At 42.3% G+C, this 23,653-nt stretch overlaps 1 protein-coding gene across 1 annotated transcript in view; it reads right to left on the bottom strand.

Moving 5' to 3' along the window:
- Positions 1-8,302: 8,302 nt before the first annotated feature.
- The window catches only part of HGF (hepatocyte growth factor), a 187,275-nt gene continuing 171,924 nt past the window's right edge, over positions 8,303-23,653 (bottom strand). Inside the window, exons 15-18 of the mRNA XM_060246022.1 lie at positions 22,896-23,039; positions 22,404-22,510; positions 16,254-16,399; positions 8,303-8,908 (exon numbers count right to left, since the gene is read on the bottom strand). Of these exons, the coding sequence (XP_060102005.1) occupies positions 8,747-8,908; positions 16,254-16,399; positions 22,404-22,510; positions 22,896-23,039 (559 nt within the window). The 3' untranslated portion in view covers positions 8,303-8,746. The remainder of the gene's footprint in view (positions 8,909-16,253; positions 16,400-22,403; positions 22,511-22,895; positions 23,040-23,653) is intronic.

Genomic DNA, 23,653 nt, shown 5'->3' with positions numbered 1-23,653 from the left:
TCCATAATCATTCTGGGGTTGGTGGCCACTTTTCAAATATGTAGGATTATTTTCTGATGTGTTATGCCTGCCACAAAGACCTTAGCTTTCATTGCAAATAGCACAATGGGGGTGTCTCATCTGGGCTAGGATATTCCCATACCTTTCAGTTTTAGACCTGGAACTTCCACAATCATCCTGAAGCTGGTGGCCAATTTTGAGCCTCCTAGTGTTACCTCTAAAGTGTTATGCTTGCCATAAATAGAGAAATGAGCAGAAAAGCCAATTTTTTTTAATTACTATTGATTTGTGGTAACAGCAAGTGAAGTGGTTTATTTTGTTATGATGTTTGTTTTGGATCAGTGTCATACGGGGGTGTGTCAAGTCTGCTTCAACTCTGGACAAGTCTGTGTTCCATCTTTGGTTCAGGGGGAAGCATTCTGGGTAAAAGCCACACTGTATACCAATGCTGCTAGCTCTCACTCCCCTTTCCCCCCTCCCTTCCTTTGTTATGTAGTTCTGCTTTGAAATGGGAATATGTGAAAGAGATTATCGTGCCTTCTCAGGCTGAGTACCGGGGGAGTTCCTATCTCTAAAATGAAGGGAGGAGCCTAATTAATGCCTCACTAACTGAGATGCTTCCAAGCACCTGTGACACAACTGCTACACATGCTCAACAGAACCTAAAATTTTCCACCACACATTTTCACCATTTCTATTCAACACAAACATTTCAAATTAAGATATCATGCAGCATTTTGATAAAATATTTTATTAATAATAATAAAGATACAAAAATACCAACTTTAATGGCTAGTGATGCTCTTAGTTACAGTATTATTTGTAAGTCAAAACTGTTGCATTGACTGGAAACATCTGTTTATATAGGAGAATATTGAAGACAAAGTCAACATTTGGATTTACATTTCCAGCACTTTTCAACTGGACTGACACTCTCAAGAAGAAATTTAGGCTATGAAGACCCACCAGTACTAATGTACCAATGAACTTGTAAAAGGAAGGATATTTTTAGTATATAAAATGTCCCAAAATAATAAACAGACCATTTTGCCAGTGACCTCATTTCCTCTTGGAAGAGGTTACAGTTGGCCTGTAACAATTATTTGAAAAGGGTAATATAGTTCTAGTCTGTCATTTCTCTTATGAGTTTTTCCCTCTCTCTCTGGTGCATAGACAGCTCCTAAGTGGTGTATGTGGTAAAAACATAAAACATGCAATCAAATAAATTAAAAGATCAGTTGCTTTGGAAAGAAAAAATTAGAAATCCACTTTAAAAACTCTTGTTGCATATTTTGAGTCAAATTCCACCTACAAAATAGTTCAATGGGTTCCAAGCAATAGGCATTGAATTACAATTTTGCCCTTCCACAAAAATGTTGGTGCCCTCTTTTTATAGCATGTATCTCATCCTCAGAAGTCCCACTAGAGCAGGGTGGCCAACAGAAGCTCGCCAGATGTTTTTTTGCCTACAACTCCCATCAGCCCCAGCCATTGGCCATGCTGACTGGGGCTGATGGGAGTTGTAGGCAAAAAACATCTGGAGAGCTACCATTGGCCACCCCTGCACTAGAGATAAGTTTCAGCATAGTCATAAAATAACATAGCCACAGTCCAAAGAAACCATTTATACATATGTTAGTAGACTTCATGTGCATCTGGGAGCTGCTTTGTCATTTTCATTACTCTAGCTGCCAGAACCAATGAAGGATAGTGTTTCTTCCTTTGGTATATGTTTTCAATTTTAACAGAAAGGTTACCCCAAGCAATGATACCTTCTTTGACAATGTCCACAGTGCTGCAACTGTAACACTTCCATGGCAAAATACTATTGGTACCAACAGGAAATATTCACAGGAATAAATGAAGCACAAATTCTTTGTCAAATACAATTCATTCTCCCTTTCCTTGTTATTCAAGTTCCTTAACTACACAAAGGAGATCAAGGCCAAGTCACATATCCATTTTTCTTTCCCAACAATCAACATCCTCAAATCCTCATTTATATGCAAAGACTAAGGATCAAATAGCTCTAAAACTATTTCTGTGATCACAGAGGTGCTGTAAAAAAAGGTCTGAAGACCCTTTTGTGATTGCAGAGCTTACCCCACTCTCCCATTTGTCTTCTCCGCATGGCATCTGTCGGATTTCCCACTATCTGCGCCATAGCTACAGGAAGCCTCGCGGCTTTCACGCAGCAAATGGAAACCACTAAAAACCAGTTTCTATACGCTGCGCGAAAGCTGCTACACTTCCTGTAACTCCGGCACAGATAGTGGGAAATCCGATGGATGCCATGCAGAGAAGACAAACGGGAGAGTGGGGTAAGCTGAGTGCGAAATCGGTCAAAATGTAGTTCCACAAATGCCTGGTGGGAATCAAGCATGGTAGGAAATTGTTTCTGAAATACAAATTCCTTCCATTATCCTAAATGTCCTTTTGGATCCCAGTCCATAATGAGCAAAAATAATGTGTAAATCACATATGTTTTCCTCCAGATCACCACACTCTGAGTGTACCTGGCACTCAGAGACTGCATTTGTTACTAACTAGCTGGAGATCTTACAAATTTCACACAAGATCTGCCAACCCAAGAAGATTGTGTTACTATTTCTATGATCACGTGAAAGCTCACCAGGAGCTGTTGTAGGCTGCAGGAGCTGCTGTAGATCACTGATCCCTCATATTACCCCAAAGCAAGATGATCCTAAATGTAAAACACCCCGCCATTAATGGTTGTAAACAATAGGTTTTTTTTTTAAATCATTGTGTGCAATTTTAAGATACATTCCCCCCCCTCCCCTTTTTTTTTCTTGATGGTGCTCCTGGGCAAAAATCTACTCTTCTTTTCAAGTAAACATTCTGTGGAAATGAGAACTAGGAGATGATCAGGATAGAAAAATATTGTGTGACAAAGTTCAGAGACAGCCAAATAGGCAAGCAATTACATAAGTGTTAACTATAAACTTCGTACATCACATTCCACTGAGACTTTGCTCAGAACAAATATTTTATAAATTCTTACACATTATCTAACAACATCTCCCGTATATATTTTATAAATAAACTTATATTGCCTTCTGCACAGCAGAAGTTTTTATTTTAATCATTTACACTGAACGAAACGTCTGCACATATAATACAAAATGCTTGCACATAGTATAGAGCAGGGTTTCCCAAACTTTTGCCCCACGGCCTGGTTATTTTTACACTTTTCCTTCGTGGCCTACTAAAATGTGGGGGTGGAGCCAGGAGACAGAAAATGATGTACAAACATGCTTAAAACTTGCAATATTTTGTTTAGGAAAGGTAGGAGAATAATGGGATTTTGCAATGCAATTTTAAAAATAAAACATCAGGAAAAAGTACAAGGATCATTTTAGCCTTTAATAAACCTCACTGTTTTATAAATTTTGGTACTAATTGGTATATATTTAACAAGATTTGGTACAAATCTTTGTATATATTTAAAATGGAGAGAATAACATTTTCAAAATATCTCTCATTCTGCGCCATAACCCTGTTAAATTCAATTCATGTAGTTCTAGCTGCACTGGTTTTAGCCCAATCAAAGTGGATTAAATCCAAGAACTTTGGTTAACTGAGTGACTGGTTGAGTAGGTGTCAGTGCTGGCCCTAGGGTGCATGGTGCCCCAGGCAGGCTCCCTGCCCGGCGCCCTCTCCGCAGCCTCCCACCCTCCCTCCGGCATGCATGCAACCTCCTCCACCCCCCAGCTCGCCGTGACAACACTGGGCCCTACCAGCTTCCAGGCAGCCACACATTTTCTGAAGCCAGCACAGGAGGAGGCTTCTCCCCCTCCTTTCTGGAAATGGGGGAGCGAAGCCTCCTCCAGCACTGGCTTCAAAAAATGTGTGACTGCCTCGAAGGCAGTAAGGCCCAGCCTTGTCGCAGCAAGCTGGGGGGGGGGGGGGAGCATGGTGGAAGGGAGGGAGCTGGCGGTGGTGGTGGGGGGAGAGGCAAACTAGGTGGTTGTCTTGGGCACCGGGAGGGGGGGGAGCCCAATTCAGCACCCCCTCCCAGTGCCCTAGGCAACTGCCTAGTTTACCTAGTGGACAAGCCGGCCCTGGTAGGAATTCAAACTTTACATATATACACAACACCACCTTGGTATAAATCAGAGGTGGAAATTTTAATTTCATAAACCCAGAGCTGGAAAGAACTACCACAGATCTCTAAACACAGATTTCTCCTTCTCCCCACACCACCCAGACCCAGCCCATGACTTTAGGACTGCCAGCTTCCAGGTGGGTCCTTGAGTTCTCCTGGAATGATAAATGATCTTCAGACTACAGAGATCAATTTGCCTGGAGGAAATGACAGCTTCAGAGGGAGAACTCTGTGGTTTACCATAAACAGAAGTCCTAGAATGACATCACATCTCCACTCAGCTCCCCCTCAATTCCACCCTTCCCTGGCACAACCCCCAAAACTTCAAGAATTTTCCAAGCCAGAGTTAGCAACCCTACATGACTTTCATGGTACCACATGGTACCATGGCTCCATCCCCTGTTATTTTGTCTTCCTGATCACTTCTCCTCTTGGGGAATCCACAGAAACCATGCTTATCACTGAATTCAACATTTGTGTTTTTAATTCACTATTCCTAGTAGAAGTCCTGAAAAAAGTTTATAAAAAATTGTTAGGAAAGTTAAGCATTAAAAAATTATACTTGTATACAGGGTCTTATGCAGTTTGTGCTATTATATTTTGATTGCTTACACTGCTCTTTAGAGCTAGGCAAATAGGGGCTGTTTCACACATTACATTCTTCTGGCATACACAAAACTTGTTTGAAAGCATACAACAAAAACTAATAAGATAATCAGGATTGGATCCAAGTTCTGCAGAACTCAGGTTTGAAGGCAAATTCAGGTTTGCTGCTGTTAATGTGTGAAACAATACTGTGCCATTTTTGGCACAAAGCTATGCATCTAACATTTGGCACCTGGCTTCTGTAATGGCATTGTAACTTGACCAGGCAATGTTACAGCTTATTTGCATCAGCTGTTGAAACCATATTCATTTAAGCCATGCCATATCAGAGCCTCTGCTTCCCTACAGACTGAATTGTTTAGTGCAAGAAATAGAGGCAAATATCCTGCATGTAGTTAATAAGGTAAATTTTAAGCTCTCCTTCTACAAAGCTATGCACAGCTCTAAATGCTATTTTTGGAATTCTATAATTCCATTTTTAAAGGAAATTTACAGCTCACAATGGGAATGTTACAATGCATATTCATTTTTATTTAAAAGGTGCCTAATATTTTAAAATGAATGGCAGCTTCTAATAACAAATACGTATTAATTTAAATATGTTATCTCAAGAGAGAAAGAGGGAAGAAACAGAAACAGAGTTAAGTGGAACAGCATCTATGGAATATTAAGATTGTCCATACCATTAATGCATGTGATAAGCATTACGGTGTATTAACCCTAGGGCTGATCATTCCAGGTTGGGAAATTCATGAAGATTGGGGGTGGATCTAGGAGATGGTGTGATTTGGGGAAGTCAGGTTGACAGCAGGGTATAATGCCACAAAATGCACCCTCCAAAGCAGTCATTTTCTCCAGGGGAACCTATCTCTGTAATCTGGAGATCAGTTGTAATTCCAGGAGCTCTCCATACATTACCTGGAGATTGACAACTCTTATTACTCATAATTAAAAATTTGGTACTAACCAGAGATTTCATTCAACATCATAGTTTTGAGTGATAGTAAACAGAATTTTGCAGAGATAACTGTTTCCAATAAGGGAAAGGATTTAACATTTCAATTTAAATGAAATTGTAGAGAAATAGGTTCAGGACAGACAAATGGAAAGAATTCTTTACTCAGTGAGTAACTAAACTGAAGGCCAAGAGCATAGATAGCTTTAAGAAGAGGTTAGACAGATTTATGGAGAAGAGGTTCATCAATGGCTACTAGCCATGGAGACTAGGGATGGGCACGAAGTGAGAAAAGAACCATGGTTCATTTTGAACCAGGCCAGTTTGTGGTTCATTCTGAACTGGTTTGCTTTGTCATGTCATTTCTGAACCAAAAAATGAACCATATTTTTTTCATGGTGGTTCATTTGGTTCATTTTTGCAGTTCGTTCTCAGGATAGCATGGTGCCAATTCAATCAATACCTAGGCAATGCTGGGGGTGGACTTGTGGCAAGCCCTAGAAACACCCAAGCAGTTGTCCATAGCTTGATTGATAGCTCTGGGAGCCAACCATGGGGCTCCTATTCTGCTCTATGGGAGAAGATTATATACCAGTACAATACCACACCCTGATTCAGCTGCTTTCATTTGCAACATTAAGAGAGAAGAATTAGTTTAATTGTTGTTTGCTGCATAGCTGATTTAGGGGAGGCTTTGAGAGACTCTCCCCCCCGCACACACACACAGTATTTTCTTGTTCCTTGCTGTGGCTTCAGGGACCAAACCTGAAGCTAGAGCTGGCTTTCCTGAGGTTACATGCTTTGGGGGGCTATAACTGGGACATCCAAAATACAATCTTTGACAAACTTGGAGGTCTGATGAAGGAGAACTTTCTGAAGACTTCCTTTGAGTTTGGTGTCCCTAACTTGTGAGGGGGCTTATTTTACCATCTCCCAAACCAAATTAACCACACACCAGTTTGGGAAATCAAATGAACCATGAACCAACATGAACCACTGGTTCAGGCAATCAAATCAAATCAAATGAACCACAAACTAACATGAACCACCATTTTCCTGGTTTGTGCCCATCCCTAATGGTGACTGAAGAGAGCCTCCATCTACAGAGGCAACAAACCTCTGGAGAAGAGGAGTTGGCTTTTAAACTCTGCTTTTCTGTACCTTAAGGAGTCTCAAAGTGGCTTACAATTGCTTTCTCTTCCCACTACAGTCACCATGTGAAGTAAGTGGGGCTGAGAGAGTTCTGAGAACTGTGACTGGTCCAAGGTCACCCAGCAGGCTTCATGTGGAGAAGTGAGGAATCAAACCCAGTTCTTTAGATGTGCATTGGTCTGAACACCAGTGCAGGGAGGCAGCAGCAGTGGAGGGCCTTGGTCTTTATGCCTCGTTTGTGTGAAACAGGATGCTGGACTAGATGGACCACTGGTCCGATCCAGTAGGGTTTATCTTATATTCTCATGTGTAAAATCTAATAACATAATATTCCCATTGCATTAATTACAGGAAACCCCAGGTAAAATTGCATTAATTTTTCAACTTGCCAAATGGTAAGTTTGATCATAGCATGGATTTTCTACTGTTTAACAGCAATGTCTGTATCTACTGTGTGGCAAAATATGTATCCATTTCCAAAACTTTCTTTATAGATAATTGGAGTGAACTTGTGTAATGTTCTAATTCTGCACCTGCTTCATAGTGGTCAGAACCATCTGTGAAAATAAATGTCCATTAGCAAAATCTTATTGCTGATGTTTCTTCAGTATTTATTTTCAAAGGAGGAACAAAAGTGAGTGGAATTGATATAGTTTTCTCTGGGGTTACAAACAAGGGAATATTAAATTGAGTGTATTACATAATTGACAACCCAACTATGCTCATATTTTCTCAAACATAATGCCCACTCATTTCAGTGGGACATGCTTTCCTAGATTGCAGTCATTTCCCCTGGCGGTCTTTTCCGCAGAAAGCATATTCCTGGTGGCAACTTCGGGGGTGGGGGGCAGCGTAACTCTGGTCCCATAAATCTAATCCTCACCAAACTTGGATGCAGGTAGAGGTCTGTCAGCCAGAGATCCTTCATGAGTTTGGTGTCTCTTACTTGTACAGGATCTGTTCTATACATTCCTGAACCTGTGCCTGTCAAAATAACCAAGGTTTAAGAGTGTATAGTATGAATTCTGTGCAACATAGAGACATCAAAGTCACGGGGGACCTACCCAAAATGCTCCTCCACCTGCTCTTCAAATTGTTGCTTTGAAGTTCTGTAAATATTTTGATTGAGTGGAGACACACTGTTTGGAAATGACTCTGCCTGTGAACCAGCATAAGCCTCCAAAAACAGCTTGAAAGTTCATGAAATATTCATGCCAGGTGATCTGCCATGAACTTGATTTTGCAAAGCATGAAGAGGCCAAAATTAATCACAAACTTGAGTTCATGAGTTCCCATTCCATGTACTTCCCAAGAAAGGTCCATCACATGTTAGTTGAGCCATTCATGGAGTCCTGAAAATTTGTATGCACCAAAAGTCTATCTAATTTTAAAAAAATGAATGTTAATAATGGCTTCTAAACTGCTATGAGTTTATGTTGGAGATTAAAATATAATTGATTTAACTTTTAAATGGGAGAGATGATGGAGCTCCAGCTGACAAATTCATGCATCAATTAAAAGGCTTACATTAGGTATGAGGAATATTTTAGATCAAAATGGTGTTTATGTCTCATGGTCAAACTGACCTAACCAGCAGCATATATAAGAAATCAAACATTTTAAATTCACAGAATGCATCATTGTAAAGTAATTCTGTCAGCAATTTTGCTTTCCCATTCAAGTATATTCAGGAAATAGATTCCCTTACTTGCTTATAACCACTGCTCAAATCAACATTTCTATTAGCATACCAAAAGACAAAATGGGAAACAACCATAAATATCAACAAAACTTGACTATCAAGTAGTACTTATTTGAAAAATCAAGAACTTTCTATTATACTTCAGTTTCATACTTCTCAAAATGTTCCCATGACTGGAATTTGTTTTCTTGGATAGAACATTCAGCTACAATCTGTATGTCATTAAGACTTTATGTATCCATCTGAAGTAGAAGGCCACCCGGACAAAAACTGAAGGTCGCTTGGCACAGCCACGCCCAGGAATAATAACTCCTACAACTATTTTAATCCTGTTTTGTTCACAGACCAATGGACCACCATAATCCCGCTGGAACAAGAAAAGAAAAAAATAAACAGCACACAAACACACACATGAGTTTATGGAACAAAACCAAAAATTATTGACTATGATAAGATAGATGCTGAAGGATGCCGTCATGCAAAAGCATCATTCAACCTTATAACGATTTCACAGGAATCAGAGAGAATGTTTGATTACAATTTAGCCTTATACCCCTGAAATTAGAGATATTTTTCCACACTGATTTAACATTATACTTTATTATACTCTTGATGATTAATCTTGACCTATTCATCATAATTCAGACTAACCTACCTCAATATGTACTTAAGTGCTGTCAAGTCTCAACCAATTTATGGTAATGCTAGGGGCTTTCAAGGCAAGTGAGAAACAAGGTGGTTTGCTATTGCCTTCCTTTGTAGAATCTTAACTGGTAATCTCCCATCCAAGTATCAATCCTACTTAGCTTCTGAGATATGATAAAATGAGGTTATACCATGCTGCCTTCTCTCCCAACCTACCTCAATGGTTAAGATAAAAAAGGGGGGCTGTACTCCAGAGGCCACAAAGGAAGAACAGGATGTACATCTAGGTTTGGATACAAATTACTGTTGACAGTAGGCAAGGAAAATTTAGTAGCATCCTGCCAATCAGCATAAGTAGAAGTTGGGCACTGTGTCTTTAGTGGGATGCCTCATTACAGTCATTATGGATGAAGTAGGAATGGGACAAGAAGAAGGCACTGGCTCATGCTGACAAGTCTCACCTACCTTCCCTCACTTCAGCTGGTGTCTACTGACCACTCCCAGCAGGTTTAGGGAACATTGGCCAGGCATCCTGGACCTGGGAGGTGGGGAAGGAATGGTGAAAAGAAAAAACAGGTTGCTTACCTGTAACTAATGGTCTTTAAGTGGTCATCTGTGTATTCACACCCTTGGGACTCTTGGCACCTGCGCCAATCCCGATGGTGAATCTTCAAGCTTCAAAGCAAGGATTTTTGCATGCTCCTCTGAGCATGTTATGAACTCCATTGTGCATGCCCAGAGGGGGTGCTAGGATCCTGCCAGTTCCTTCTGACTGCTGAGCAACCCAGAAGAAATTCAAAGAACAATTAGGCTGCCATCAGGGGGAAGGATGGGCGAGTGGTGTGAATGCACAGATGACCACTTGAAGATCATCAGTTACAGGTAAGCAACCTGTTTATTTTCTTCATGGTCTCTGTGCTTCACACCCTTGGAAGAGAAGCAAACTAAGTCTTACCTGGAGGAGGGTGCTGCCAAGCAGACCTCATTTTAGGCAGGTGCTCACAGGAGTGGAGCTCCGGAACCCCTAAATTTTATTGTGCTTTCTTTCTTACCCCCCCCTCCCCAAATATTAATTGCTGGGCTCCATTGTTCAACCCCCCTGTGAGAATTTTGCTGAACTCTAAGATTTGACAAACTTTCTAATATTTTCCCCACAAAAAATGGGCAAATAACCAAAACATATAAAACAGACAGATGGAAATCTTCATCATGCCACCATGGCCATGTAGGAAAAAGTAATTTAAAAACTATTAAGGGAGTAAGGTTTTATTATGATAATTCTAATTCAAGAAGCATTTTAAGGTAGATGCTGAGGTGATATAATTTAGTACACCTTCCGTGATGTCAGGGGTGCATGGCACATGCAAATTAGTTGTGCTAATGAGCTCCAGCATCTCTTTTTCTATGAAATGACCCCTGCTGGCAAAAGTTAGCTGCTGACTGATTGCAGTACAGTGTCTGACTACTGCTCTTTGCCGTTCATGGGCATCAAGAGTGTAATGTTTCACAAAGGTATTCAGGGACACCCAAGTTGTTGCTCAGCAGATGTCATGGAGGGGGACACCCCTCAGGAATGCCACAAATCGAGCAATTGCCTTTGTAGAATGAGCCTTCATAGATTCAAGGAGAGAGTATTCCACCTGCAGGTAACATAGTTTGGTCATAAATCAGTTCACTACCTAAACATGGAGGGCTTGGTATGCTCAACCGGACCTTAAAGACAAAATGCACCATCTCAACAGCTTCCAGATCAATATCTATCTCCACCCAAAAATTAAGTCCAGTGTGTGGCCTGGTTGATGCGTGGAAGTCAAAATAAATTGGGTGCTAGGCCCTGTTCCCTCAAGGATGCCAAATACTGGAGAACAAAGGCCTCAGAGGCTGGCCAAGTCCCATCCCCCATAGGGAAATAGAAATTCAGAAAGGTGGCTGTTGCCTGAGAGTAGGAGAGCCATGTGGAAGGAGTGATGGTGTTGAATACTCCCTGCATAATAAACTGCTGCCAAGAGCCCACAGGTCCTCCAACAAGGGGTGTGGGAGCTGGTTTGCCATTGGGATCAAAGTTCAAAACTTTTCCTCCTGATATAGAGACAAGGCACCTGCAATGTCATTGTCTGTACCTGCTATGTATTATGCTGAAAAAAGAGATGTTATGGGACAAGCACAGGAAAACAAATCTATGCATGAGGTGCATGACTGGCTCAGAGTGAGAAGTTTGCCAATATTGGAAAATATTGGACTTATATTGCCTTCTGCATAGCAGAAGTTTTTATTTTAACATCATTTTATTACACTGAATGAAACATCTGCACATATAATACAAAATGTTTGCACATAGTATAGAGAAGGGTTTCCCAAACCTTTCCCCCTATGGCCTGGTTATTTTTATGCTTCTCCTTCATGGCCCACTAAAATGTGGGGGTGGAGCCAGGAGACTTTGAGGGTGGAGCCAGGAGACAGAAAATAATGTACAAATGCTTAAAACTCTTGCAATATTTTGTTTAGGAAAGGTAGGAGAATAATGGGATTTTGCAATGCAATTTTAAAAATAAAACATCAGGAAAAAGTACAAGGATCACATAGCAGAAAACTAAAAATATAAAATGCTCTCAGCCTGGGAGAACATGAAATGGCAGCCTGGGAAAACAGGAAATGACAGGGCATTTCAAGCTTCTTCCTCCCCCCCAGGTCTACTCAGATTAGCAATGGCAAGGGGGGGGGAGGGAAGGAGGGAGGGAGGGAGGGAGGGAAGGAAGGAAGGAAGGAAGGAAGGAAGGAAGGAAGGAAGGAAGGAAGGAAGGAAGGAAGGAAGGAAGGAAGGAAGGAAGGAAGGAAGGAAGGAAGGAAGGAAGGAAGGAAGGGGGAATAAAGTGAATAGACAAGGAAAAGAAAGAAAGAAAGAAAGAAAGAAAGAAAGAAAGAAAGAAAGAAAGAAAGAAAGAAAGAAAGAAAGAAAGAAAGAAAGAAAGAAAGAAAGAAAGAAAGAAAGAAAGAAAGAAAGAAAGAAAGAAAGAAAGAGAGGGAGGGAGGGAGGGAGGGGGAGAGAGTTGGAAACAAATAGAAAAAAAGAAAAGAGAAAGAGAAAGGAAATAGGAAGAAATGAAAAGGGAGGGAAGGAGTGAAAGAAAGGAGGGACAAAAGGAAGAAAGAAAGAGAAAAGAAAGGAAAAGAAAAGAAAAGAAAAACAGAAAGAAACAGGCTGGGAGCAACTCACCTTTTAAACTTCTGACTCTGCCCACGCAGTTTGGCCCACTTGAGCCCCACAGCCAGCGAGAAGTCAGGAGGCCCCCACACAAGCGCGGCTGGGTCTCTTGACCTCTGCTGGCCAGCGGGAAGTTGGGAGGCCCCCTTTCAAGTGTGGCTGGGTCCCCTGACTTTCGCCAGCCAGCAGAACGTCAATGGGAAGCCCCGCAACCCGGCATTAAGGCCTGCGTGGCCTGGTGCCAGGTCACAACCCTGCCAATGAGAAATACCGCTTTAGACAATGACCAAAGGGAGAGCACGGGGTTATAATGGGAGAGGCAGTCCCATAGATATGAGGGTTGCAGACCACTATGGGTTTTGAAAGTTAACACTAACACCTTGAATTGGATCTAGAGATTAATTGGTAGCCAGTGCAACTGCCACAGAATTGCATTATGTTCCATTCACTAACCTGGCAGCTGCATTCTAGACCACCTGCAGTTTCTGAAGCATTTTCAAGGTTCAGTGGTGAATGAGGCCATACTTCAGGAATGCTGCTTTGTGTGATATGCTGTTAGCATCATCAGGGCTTGTGGTCCTGGGGCAGTCGTGGCCAAGTGTGATATACAGTGTGCCTTTTGACTTTTGCCTGTCCACCCATGTGATCACTGCCTGTTGAGGTTCAAGCTTAATGGCTCATGGCATGTAGACAAGGCCATGCCCATGGGCTGCTCCATTGCTTCCGTGGTCTTTGAGATTTTCAGCACATTCCTGGAATGGGCAGTTAAGGCTCACACTAATTCTCCTCATGTCACCCACTATATAACATGGATGATTTCCTCTTCTGGCTGGCAGTTCTGCATGTGCTACTCACTTGGCTTCCTTTCAGGCTCTGGCTGATGAAGTGGGGTTCCTTGTGGCACATGACAAGACAGAGGGTCTCTGCACACACCCCATTTACCTGCATATCCTACTGGACACAAATGTGGGCTTCTCTTGGCTACCCGAGGACAAATTAATTTTTATCATCCTCACCAGGGCTCAAAACATTATGCTAAAGGAGACACAAGCCTTGTTGGGTCACCTCGACTTTGTTTGCAGGGTGGTTACTCCTGGGTGTGCTTTTTGAACTCAGCTTGCCAAGTCCTTGTGAAGTCTATTCCCCAAATCATAACATTAGAATCACCGAAGACATGAAAGCAGACTTAGCAGTCTGGTTATCTTTTCTAGCCTTCTACAATGGTGTGTCTACCTGGCAGACCCCCTGTGATGGATAGCAGGCTATTGTAAGCTTAGAAGCAATGCTGTGTGGATGAGAGGAGTGAAATGGCATGATTGACAGCTAATGGGACTCACCCTGATTGGGGAAAATTCCTATAACTGTCAAAAGGAGAGGGACAGTTAAGCAGTTGGAGAGAGAGTTGAAGGAACTGCAGAGTGTATGGAGAAGAGAGTGGTTGTTTGAGACACTCTCTACTGTGAGAATAGTCTAATAAAGCAGAGCCTGTTTCAGAGCCAGTATGGAGGAATATAGAAGAGGCTCTGCAGGAGTCATCAAAAAGTTAAACTATCTCTGTGTGTGAAAAACAAAGGATTACATCTTGAGAAAGAAAATAGTTCCTCTGTATTAAGCTTACTGTCCAGGATGGAAAGACTCGCAGTCTGGAGGATCAGGATATGGCAAAGGGCTTGAGGTGGCATTCAAAGGCCCTCAGACTGCCAAAGGCCCAGGTTATTTATCTTAAAGAGAAGATAATAATGATCTTGCCAGAGGAAAGTGGTCTAATGGAGAGACCTTAGTCTTAACCAAAGGAACAAAGCTGAGTACACTCAAGACTTTGTGATTATAACGTCTGAAGTTGATAAGAAAAGCTATACCAAGAAACCATAAACACCGTTTAACATCTGTAATACCTTTAGTGTAAGCCAAACAGCTTTATGTCTAAAACAGTCTCTTATGAAGTCAGCAACCTCAGATGCAGTTCTGTCTTCACATTTAAATTTCTGCCTACATATTCCAAATCCCAATCCCTATGTGTATATTCATTCCCTTTCCTGCCAGTTTATTCATATAAACCAAATATTGTTTAAATCTGTACTTGTGCCTACTGTGCCATTTTCTGAGGGAATATTTTGACAACTGAAGCAAATAGACAAGGTGATCATTTTAGAAAGGAGATTTTAGATTTTAGAAAGGAGATAAAGCGGTTGCATTGTTTCACCCCCTCTCCTTGATTTAGGCTCCTCTACACAGGTCCATTCAGATACTTCTGGCAGTGTCAGGTTTGGTGCGTTTTTCATCGGTTGCTGGTGTGCCAGGCATAGGCCAGTTGACTGGGCTGGCTCAGACATTTTGTGAGATCTCACCTTTGGGGAATTTTTTTCCAATATTGGTAATAATCACCATTTAATGCAATTTTTTCAGTAACAGGAGGGTGTGGTTTGGGTGTGACAATAAAATCATGGTCCAGGTCATCAATTGCCAAACTCCTCACTCTGAGCCAGTCATGCGCCTCATGCATAGATTTGTCTTCCTGTGCTTGTCCCATAACATCTCTTTTTTCAGCATAATACATAGCAAGTACAGACAATGACACTGCAGGTGCCTTGTCTCTATTTCAGGAGAGGTTTTGGACTTTGATCCCAATGGCAAACTGTCAAGCATTGTGAATTCTCTATTTGTTATAATTGTCAGATCATAGAATTGTTACTAACCATTAATTAAACCCAGGCACATCAAAGTAGCAAACCCCCTCCATTGCTCCTTTTGCTTTTACTAACAAATGCAGGAATGTCCTCTTTGAAGATAAGACCTCCTGGGACTTGTTCCCAGGCCCAGCGAGGCCTGGACCCAGGATGCGCCAACTGCAATAGAGATAAGGAATTTAGTGTGTGAATTTCACACATGAATGTAGAATTGTTTATAGAACCTTTGATGTGCCATTTTAAAGCATGTACTCTGTTGTTACTAAGTATCAGTTCCAATACCTAGCTCGGCTGAGCCATATGGATTATCAATAAACCACACTTTGTTTCAAAATCCAAGGACTGGTTATTTTGAAATCTCATGTTTGACACAAACCAGCTCCCACACCCCTTGTTGGAGGACCTGTGGGCCCTTGGCAGCAGTTTATTATGCAGGGAGTATTCAACACCATCACTCCTTCCACATGGCTCTCCTACTCTCAGGCAACAGCCACCTTTCTGAATTTCTATTTCCCTATGGGGGATGGGACTTGGCCAGCCTCTGAGGCCTTTGTTCTCCAGTATTTGGCATCCTTGAGGGAACAGGGTCTAGCACCCAGCAGCATGGGATTATACCGTACAGCAATATCATTCTTTAATAAAGCACAAGGTCACCCAGACCCCTGTCATTCTTTTGCAGCTCACAGGCTCATTGTGGGGTGGAAGCATTTTGCCCCTCGGGCATCAGACTCCTGGTGCCCAATAACAATTGGAGTCGTAGCAGCACTTCTGCAGCAGCCCTTTTCTGAAGCTTTCCACTGCAGCAAGCTGGTCCCTGCATCAAAATGTGATCACTTTGGTTGGGCCCTGGCATACAGGGACATATGTGTCACCAGTTAGTCTCTGCAGCTACAGAGCTTTTTACAGAGTAGTTTGGCTCATAAGAATTAACATTTCTTCAGCATGGGATGCAGGAAGGGGGCTTTCTATAAACCAAACATAGGTATGGACAACACACTTTGTAACTTGAAAGCCCTGATCAGAGAAAGGTGTTGAAAGAGGATTTTCTAAGGTAAGGTTTCATGTTGGTAAAGTTCATTGAAACTGAATTTCATACTCCCTTAGATTTAGAGATAGAAGACATCATTTCAGATTAAAAAACAAACATCTGTAAAGTCCCAACATCTTTCTTTACTTACTTCACAAGTTCCACTGCCAATATGCTCTGCTCGGGCACACATTTCTGACTCTTTCATGATCACCCTTCCTTTAAATCCCAGATGGCACTGTTCATTTCCCACAATGATCATATTTGCTTCGCGAAGGACTCCATCAAAAGAGGTGTCTAAAATCAAAATACAGAAACACATGATTCAGATAGGGAAGAGATACAATCCCTTCAGCTATTATTTACTCTTCCTCAATGAGAGGGAGAGATGCAATCCCTTCAGATATTCTTTACTGCATCCCTGGAAACATTGTTCTGATAACTACACCCCCCCCCCCCCAATTAATTCTGCATCTCTAGCCTTGGTTTCTGCACAATTAACTGCACAATTGAAGAAAAGATAAAGAGATTCATGAGATTTGTACTCTGTCCTGAGAACATCTTAATAATTCTGAAAATTGGAATTGTTTTCTAACAAGGCTAACAGCAGCCTGAGGGGAGGGATATACATTGGGAAAACAGCAGGGGGAAAGGTTAACAGCTTGCATCCAGTGCTCCATTTCATACTCAGTTCAGCCATATTTCTTTGCTTTGATGGATTTTAATGGAATGGAGGTTGCTGATCACAGATTTCCAGTGTCTCATCTAAACTGGCTCCAAGTCCACAGATTTAAATGGAAGCTACTTCCAAATACTTGTGCTTAATATCACAGCATTAATGAGGTATCCAAAACATTGTGGAGGAAGAATCTTCTTTGCAGGCACTGCTACTCAGGTGAATTCAGATGAATTTAGCAGACTGAGGCATGAATTGGGTCTTCATTCTCAATCCCAAACATGTTTATAGCATACAAAATACACATTCAATGCTAGATTTTATGTTATTTGCCACTATTTGTTCCTCTTGGCAGGTGAAAGGTAACAGTAAACTGTGGGCATATCTGCCATAAACCACCCAGGAGTTGTGGAGTTGGGAAATACAGAACCTTCTCGAATGAGAAGGGAGGGTTGAGGTGGGCTCAAGTTTACAATGGGTGCTCCAGAAGAGGAGGTGATTCCTTTAGTTTTAGAAGGAGACATCAATCCAAGGCTAGTGTACCACTGTTGTAGCCATTGGGGGTGGGATGGGCAGCAGAAAGGGTGGCAGCTAGCATCACCTTCGTAACCTGAGCCCTTGGAGTGCCAAAGAAGCTGGGTAATGAGAAATATGCAAGCCAGGTGTGAGAATGCCCAGCTGGCAGTTCAGTGGCATTCATTTCCAGCTAATGCAGATGAGTCTCTTCAGCATCTTGTTTAGGAAGATGCAGTCAGTTTGGTACTCTGCTGTGCTGCAATGGTTTGCCCCTGTGGTAGTATTACTTAGCATAGGCAATAGACCAGTAATTGGTAACAAGCAGCAACTGAGGAGCAGACTGGCATGGAAGCATAACTGTTATCTACTGATTTACACCCTCACTGCTGTTCATCATGCCTGCTGTCTGTTAGATGTGTTGTTCCTGGGATTTACTGCATTGTATCTGCTGTCAAGTCTGTCTGTAACTCTGGCTCAGTCAGAGAGCATTCTGGGTAGAACCAAAGTATATTCAATTGCTGCTAGCTCGTACCTTCCCTACCCCTCCCTTCCTGTAGTGAGTGTCCTTGCTTTGAAATGGAAAGATGTGAAAGTCTTATCTGTGCCTTCTTAGGCCTGGCTCTCAGAAGGGAGTCAGGAGCCCGCTACGATCAAGGCCATGCAAGCCTGAGAACGAATGGGTAACATCAATGTGTGAATGTGCCCTGCATAATCCTCCCCCCTTAGGAATCCCTTTGAAGTGTCCCATATATGCAATGTATCTACAGGTTATTCTTTAGTCTTTCAATGCTGGCTTAGCCTCAAGTATCAGTATCAATAAAGTAGTTTCTTTGTATCAACAACAACTCGCTATTGAATCTGCCGACTTGACATCTGCCTCCTCCTCATGAACTTTGGCATGTGCCTTGACTCTGAATCCTGTAACTACCCTTTTTGTAATTTGCTGCCTGGATAGATTGATAAAACCATGCTTGGATTTAAAGTGTGATTCTGCTTTCCATTGGACAAGCTCCTTGACAAAGACTGGTGTATTTATCTATGCTGCTGTTGATTTAGTGAGCCAGCAGAAACAGAACCATATATTTGCTGAAAAGTCACTACTGCATTTGCATACACTCATGCCAATAATTCCAGAAATCTTGTAGTGCAATTCTATATAGAGTTGCTCCAATAGTCTAAACCTATTGAAATCAACTCTAGACAGCCATTTCATTTACTTTATGTGGTAAAGATGGTCTCTTCCTGGAGACTGTCCCCCCCGCCCCCTTCACCAGATGATATTGTTGAGGGCTGTGGTGTTGTCTGTGAGAATGGAAACAGTACTTGCTGAAATTAGAGGCTGGAAGGATCAGAGGGCATACCATATGGCCAGGTGTTCCAGTAAACTTATGTGATATTTCATATAAGTCAAGGGCCATGATTCTCCCACACAAAGTCTATTCATGTGGGCACACCAGCCCCATAAGGAAACATCCATGGTGATCATGACTGACTGGGTGAGGGGGTGAAATGGAGCACCTTGAAGAAGATTGGTCTCTGATTTCCAGGACAGCAGAATGTCGAAAGGAAGACACAGAAGAAAGAGGGGTGGGTTGCTGGCCAGGCAGAATCATCTCAAGAACCACAGTTGCAAGCCTGCACATGTGAAGTTTCACAAATACCAGCACATTGGTGGTTGCTGCTATTAGCCCCAAGAGGCATTGAATCTGAAGAGCTGATCCCTCTTGCTGAGATTGATGGAGTTAGACTAGATTGATGATGTCCCTCATTTGCTGGTGAGGAAGGAATGCCATATGCATTTGAATGTCCAATACTATTCCTATGAACTGCATCTTGGTGGTGGGTGTCAGATGGAATTTCTGTAGGTCAAGATTATTTAGAAGGGTCAGTGTGGTCTTTATGTTTTGCAGGAGAAGGTGTTTGGACTCCGCCACTAGCAGCCAATCGTCTATGTACAGGAACAGGGTTATTCCATGGAGACAAGGGTAGGCTGTGATAACCACCATAGTTTTGGTGAATACCCTTGGAGTTGTAGAGAGCCCAAAGGGAAGACAAATTGGAGGTACTTCCTGTGGCAGTGTTGGATGGTGATATGGAAGTATGCATCCTGCAAGTCCAAAGTGGCCATCCAGTCTCCTTGTTTGATGAGAGGTAAGATATTCTGCAGACATAGTATGTGGAACCTCTGATAAATGATTATTTCATTCAGATCTCAGAGGTCCATGATAGGCTGAAGTCCTCCATCCTTTTTTGGAACTGTAAAGTACCAGGAATAAAATCCACACACCCAGAAGTTGGAAGGTACTGGTACTGGTCCTATTGCCTGTTTGTTCAACAGGTTTTGTACTTCCTTTAGGAGGGCTGTCAATGAAGATGTAGTGACGAAGACTGATGGAGTCTGAAAGAATTCTATCACGTTTCCCTCCTTGATGGAGAGAATCACCTTTATGATGCTAGTAAGTATGGGCGAAGGTGAGTGGGTCCAGAGGAGGGGAAAGGAGATTGGGGGAACCTGGATAGGTAAATCAAAGGCCCTGTTTAGGGGTTTGGGACCCCTTGGGTGTTGCAGATTGGGATGCAAGAGGAGGTAATTTAGATTTGTTGCTGTAGGAAGATCTATTTGAAGGCTGGATTGGTTGAGGCCTCCAAGACTGGTCTGATTGCTGTCTCTGGAAGGGACATTTAGACCAAAGCTTATTCTAAGTTTTGCTCTTGGATGAGTGGGACAAAGATGAAACATCTAGGTTATACGAGATCTTGATACTGTTGTCCATCTCCTGTAGTACAGTGTCTACGGTAGAGCTGAAAAGACCATCACCCTCAAAGGGTAGATCCGCCACATATGCCCTGGTGTTTGGTTGTGGTGTGGTGGAGCAAAACTATGCATGGCAGCAAAGGGTAATGGCTGATGTCAAGGTCTTGGCGCAGGTACCATGTGCTTAGAAGAGTTCAGTTGTTCAGTTGTTTCGTGAGGAGCATACCTTCCTTCTGGATTCGTTTAGCTGCAGACCTCTTGTCCTCCAAGAGAGAAGCTAGAGTCTCAGAAAGCTGCCCCCACAAGACATATTGATAATGCATGCTAAATAATTGGAGACTTTAACTCCCACGGCACCAGTGGAATAAAACTTTCTTTTTGCATTAGCAAGTTTCTTCCCCTCTTGACCGGAGTGGTTAAATGGATCTTTCATGCCTTAGATAAAGGGGAAGCAATTGAGTTAGGTCTGGGGTGAAAAAGGAATTCTACACCAAATTTCTGCACTCTGTATGTTTGGTTGAGTCTCTGTGAGGACACTGGAGTAGAAACAGGTTTTGACCAAGATTCTTCGGAGGCTTGAAGAACCATGTTGTTAATTGGCAAAGAGACTGCTGTGGATGTATCACTTTGAACGATGTCAAACACTATCTGTTGTGGTAGGTTGAAGCTGCACTGTAAAAATGGTGGGCATGTGATTAAATTGCTGTAAAATCTGAGATGTAGAGGATATGCCCCTTATGTATTGCCATTGTCACTGGTTCCAATGTGGAGAAGGTGGAGGTCAGAATGGATGGCAATCTTCAATGTTGTGGTCAAAGCTTCAATTGCAAGGACAAGGCTGTGATGGTATGGGAGCCTTTGTCAGAGCAGATGCATCATGGTCCAAGGCTGAGCTGCCTTCACTTTGGAATTGCAATTGGGAGTGGGAGGAGGACGTTTGTTGAGTCAGGTCAGTTTCATGATCCAAATTTGAGCTGAATAGGTTGGATCTGAATTGTCCCAGTGCCAGGGGGCTTTAGCAACTAATCAGAGATGCCATAAGTTGTAGCAGAGGAATCACTTGTATGATCATTGGGTTCGGTAGGGGATGCCATGGAAAGGGAGAGGGAGTCTGACCAGTACGATCGTGTTTCTGGTGCTTCTCCTTGTCCTTCTTGTGCTTTTTAGATTTTTCTTCCTTATCCTACCTGCATTTTTGGCAGGTGTAGAGGATTCCAAATGAGAAGCTGAGCCCATGCGGTTATGGGGGTGGTTGGCATCAGAGTGGGATTGAATCTGTGAACTCAGATCACTTAGCAGTGCTATTGTCAATGCTGACATAGGTTGGGCCAAGGCACTGACCAGCGTCAAGGGGATCAACAGAGATAGAGCCAATTGTGTAGCGCTGCCAAGAGATGAGTGGTTCAATTTTTCCTTATCTGCTTGGAGAATTTTGTGCAATGGGTGCATGAATCAACACAGTGCCCTTTGCCCGGGCAGTGTAGGCACAGTGAATGGTCAGCTGGAGGAGGGATCCTACTTCCATACCGAATATAGCACTTAAAAGAAACCCCAGTGCTTTCCCATAAGCTGTTCACAATGATGAAAGTAATAAGGGAGGGGAGAAGCCCCAAAAGGTGGCAAAGTCCAAAAGACTTCTCTCTGTGTTTTTTTGTTTTAAGTTTACAAGAAAAAGAATGAAGAATAACTGAGGAAATAGTTGAGAAGTGAAGGAAAGGGGGGGAAAGGAAACTGTACTGACCAGAGCGTGAGAAGATCAACTGATCAGAGTGGCTGACGGAAGAGAACTACACCCACCCAGTGAGCATGCGTGGTGGGGCTTCTGCATGTGCTCACTGGGGGTCTGGGAGCCAGAATTCCAGGCTTGCTATGTACTGATCAGAGTTGGCTCAGGCATCCTATTCCCATGGGTGTGAAGCACAGAGACCATGACAAAGATCCCTGTTTATTTCATTCTGACTTCCCTGGTATTTCTCCATTTTACTGTTATGTGGAAACTTTGTCCAAAGCAGTAAATGGCACACACACCTCTATCAATCACTCATATACATAAAATGCATATAAATTGGTAACTCAGAGAGCTGCCCACCAACATCTCTATCTTTCATTTGAACAATGAACATATGAAGCTGCCTTATACTGAATTGCTGTCCATCAAAGTCAGTATTGTCTTCTCAGACTGGCAGCGGCTCTCCAGGGTCTCAAGCTGAGGTTTTTTTCACACCTATTTGCCTGGACCCTTTTTTAGTGGAGATGCCGGGGATTGAACCTGGGACCTTCTGCTTCCCAAGCAGATGCTCTACCATTGAGCCACCGTCCCTCCCCCCAAAAATTTAAAAACCAGACTCTCTTACCTCCAGTATGTCCCCATCCATACACAGTACAAGGGGTGCCTTCCGGAATGGTGCATCCAGAAACAGATAACCTGATGATCCCCACAGCCTCACTGCTGACGGCTGGTCTATAGGCAGGAAAAACACACACCAAACAAAGCAGAGTCACGCTTATTCTTAAGGATAATTCCTTTTACAATGGAATTTGTGCCACACAGGAGCTGACAATATTCAGAACCACACTTTCCATTACATGCAAATTCCTAACCATGGAAATATCAAAACATAATTTTGGAAGACTGCTTGCAGAAACTTACACCACAATACCCATTTATGTTATTTCCAGGTACATCGTTTTCAATGAAGCCCGGGGCTTAAGCCCTTAATTCTCATCCCTAAACCAAACAGAGCCTGGAGTCATGTTCCTGTATATTCCCACTATCATCTCATTTTTTTCTTTTTGAAAACAACAGGAAAGGCCCTTTGAGAAGTCCTTAAAATTCAACTACAAACCTGGAAAGTTTCAGCAATACCAAGTCTGATCCTTCAGGTCCATATACCAGTTGGGAGATGTTCAGAACTTGTCTGTGTTTTTCCTCAAGTGCTCTTTCCACATTATGTATCCCAAGCCAGGCTTGATAGTCTTTCAGATTGGACCTAAGGAAAGCAGAACACATTAGTGCTTTGAATAAGGTAGTCTCCATTCACATCCTTCTCCTTGGTCCTCTTTCCGTAGTTACCCAGTAATGCTTTCATAAGCTAGATAGCTGCAGCTCACTGTAAATGAAGCAGCTAAGGGTCCCTGTCAGTCTGAAGAGCTACAAGGAATGCCAAGTATCCTTCCGGATGTCCCTGGATTACCTCACCATTCTTTACTTTTGTTTCCTTTAAAATTCTCCTTGGCAGAGAAATCAAATTTCTCTTTGCCAGAGACATCCTCTATCCTCTGTACTTCTCTCAATACCATTGATTGATCTGCTTTGATGTCATAGTGCTTGTATGTGTCGGCAGGGTTGCCACAGGTGGGTAAACAAAAACAGAAATTTCACAGTACAGGTTTGATGATCCACAATATGATATTATGTATATTAGAAAACAGCAATAATGCAGCTTGTTTTATAATGTAGTATATTCAATACTTTGTATACCATTTCCACCATAAATGCAACCTACAAAGCAAGCAGCCACACTCAAAGTGGTCATTGTTACAATTCTCAGCACACAATTACAAAATCAGTTCAATAGTCCTTAAATGTAATTAGTGACTGGAT

This window comes from Heteronotia binoei, chromosome 8 (genome assembly GCF_032191835.1).
Source record: "Heteronotia binoei isolate CCM8104 ecotype False Entrance Well chromosome 8, APGP_CSIRO_Hbin_v1, whole genome shotgun sequence".
Lineage (NCBI taxonomy): Eukaryota > Metazoa > Chordata > Lepidosauria > Squamata > Gekkonidae > Heteronotia > Heteronotia binoei.
Note: the sequence above shows the minus strand (reverse complement) of the source record. Positions and strands in the feature narration are given on the sequence as shown.